At 54.4% G+C, this 2047-nt stretch overlaps 1 protein-coding gene across 1 annotated transcript; it reads left to right on the top strand.

The window, feature by feature from the left end:
• Positions 1-276: 276 nt before the first annotated feature.
• On the top strand, positions 277-1254 carry LOC133223981 (dolichyl-diphosphooligosaccharide--protein glycosyltransferase 48 kDa subunit-like; the record flags this gene model as incomplete). The annotated part of the gene is made up of 1 exon (XM_061375170.1): positions 277-1254. A coding segment is annotated over one exon (906 nt), but the record flags the coding sequence as incomplete, so codon positions are not given.
• Between the last annotated feature and the right edge of the window lie 793 nt (positions 1255-2047).

The raw sequence follows: 2047 nt of genomic DNA, 5'->3' as shown, positions 1-2047 counted from the left end.
TGTCGTGGTTTAACCCACAGCCAGACAGCTTGTTACCCACTCCCCCCCCTTCTTGCCCTCCCCCTACTCCTGGGGGAACGGAGAATCAAAAAGAAATGCAACTCCCACGGCTTGAGATAAGAACAGTTTAGTAACTAAGGTACAATACGAATCACCACTGCTACCACCAACGACAACAATGAGAAGAGAAAACAGCAAAGGAAAGGAGTACAATACCACGCGCCGAACCGCCAGTCCGCCCCGGCCGACCCCCTCTCCTTCCGGGTTCCCCCCCAGTTCCCCCCTCGGCATGACTATGATGTATCCGACCCAGGCCAGGACACACTTACAGTTGCAGACACTGAAAACCTCCTGAAGGCTCCCACCATCGTGGGAAGAGCAGCACTGAACCCCATCCTGTTCCGAGGAGTTGGGATGGTGGCTGATCCTGACAACCCGCTGGTGCTGGATATCCTGACCGGCTCTTCCACCTCTTACTCCTTCTTCCCAGATAAACCCATTACTCAGTACCCACATGCAGTGGGGAAGAACACGCTTCTGATCGCTGGACTCCAGGCTCGGAACAACGCCCGTGTGGTTTTCAGTGGATCCTTGGATTTCTTTAGTGATGCCTTCTTCAATTCTGCTGTGCAGAAAGCTACTCCTGGCTCCAAGAGGTACTCACAGACGGGTAATTACGAGCTGGCCATTGCCCTGTCCCGCTGGGTGTTCAAGGAAGAGGGAGTGCTGCGTGTCGGAGCCGTGTCCCACCACCGTGTGGGGGAACTCACACCTCCCAGTGCCTACACTGTCACCGACCTCGTGGAGTACAGCATTGTCATCGAGAAGCTTTCTGATGGCAAGTGGGTCCCCTTTGATGGCGATGACATTCAGCTGGAGTTTGTGCGCATCGATCCCTTCGTGCGGACCTTCCTGAAGAGGAATGGTGGCAAATACAGCGTGCGCTTCAAGCTGCCGGATGTCTATGGCGTGTTTCAGTTCAAAGTGGATTATAACCGCCTGGGTTACACCCACCTCTACTCCTCCACCCAGGTGTCCGTGCGTCCCCTCCAGCACACGCAGTATGAACGGTTCATCCCCTCAGCATACCCGTACTATGCCGGTGCCTTCTCCATGATGGTCGGTCTCTTCATGTTCAGCATCGTCTTCCTGCACATGAAGGAGAAGGAGAAATCTGACTGAGCTCCCCATGGAGGGAGAGGAGCCTCTTCCCTGGCACTGGGCTGCACTCAGGCCCTTCGGTTGTATCCGTGTGAGGACCTGACCTTTCTGGAAGGGGGAACAAGCACCTGCCTTGCAGGGCTTTGCTGTCTCATGCCATGGGTGTATCTCATCCAGTACCCAGTCCTTCTGCTAATCCCAGCCTTCCCAGAAAGCAGGTTCTCTGTTATGAGGATTTGTAACAAGCATGAGCATAAACCAGATTTCCTTAGGAGAGAGGAATACCAGGAACTGGGCTGGCTCCTACCCCAGCTCCCTGCAGCCCTTACAAGTGCCCCATGTTGGGCGCCAAAAAGAACTGTCGTGGTTTAACCCACAGCCAGACAGCTTGTTACCCACTCCCCCCCCTTCTTGCCCTCCCCCTACTCCTGGGGGAACGGAGAGGAGAATCAAAAAGAAATGCAACTCCCACGGCTTGAGATAAGAACAGTTTAGTAACTAAGGTACAATACGAATCACCACTGCTACCACCAACGACAACAATGAGAAGAGAAAACAGCAAAGGAAAGGAGTACAATACCACGCGCCGAACCACCAGTCCGCCCCGGCCGACCCCCTCTCCTTCCGGGTTCCCCCCCAGTTCCCCCCTCGGCATGACGTGCTGTGGTATGGAATACCTCTTTGGTCAGTTTGGGTCAGGTGTCCTGTCTCTGCTTCCTCCCGGCCTCCCCTCCTCCCTGGCAGAGCATGAGACTCACAAAGTCCTTGGCCAAACCAAAACATCATTTTTATCAGCTTTGTTCCGAGCCCGAAAGTCAAAACACAGCACTGCACCAGCTACCGAGAAAGAGAAAAAACGACTGCTGCTGCTAAACCCAGGACACCA

This window comes from Neopsephotus bourkii, unplaced genomic scaffold, assembly GCF_033783945.1.
Source record: "Neopsephotus bourkii isolate Nb327-2 ecotype Australia unplaced genomic scaffold, CSIRO-AGI_Nbou_v1 NB_186, whole genome shotgun sequence".
Classification (NCBI taxonomy): domain Eukaryota; kingdom Metazoa; phylum Chordata; class Aves; order Psittaciformes; family Psittacidae; genus Neopsephotus; species Neopsephotus bourkii.
This window is presented reverse-complemented; position numbering and strand designations above follow the sequence as displayed.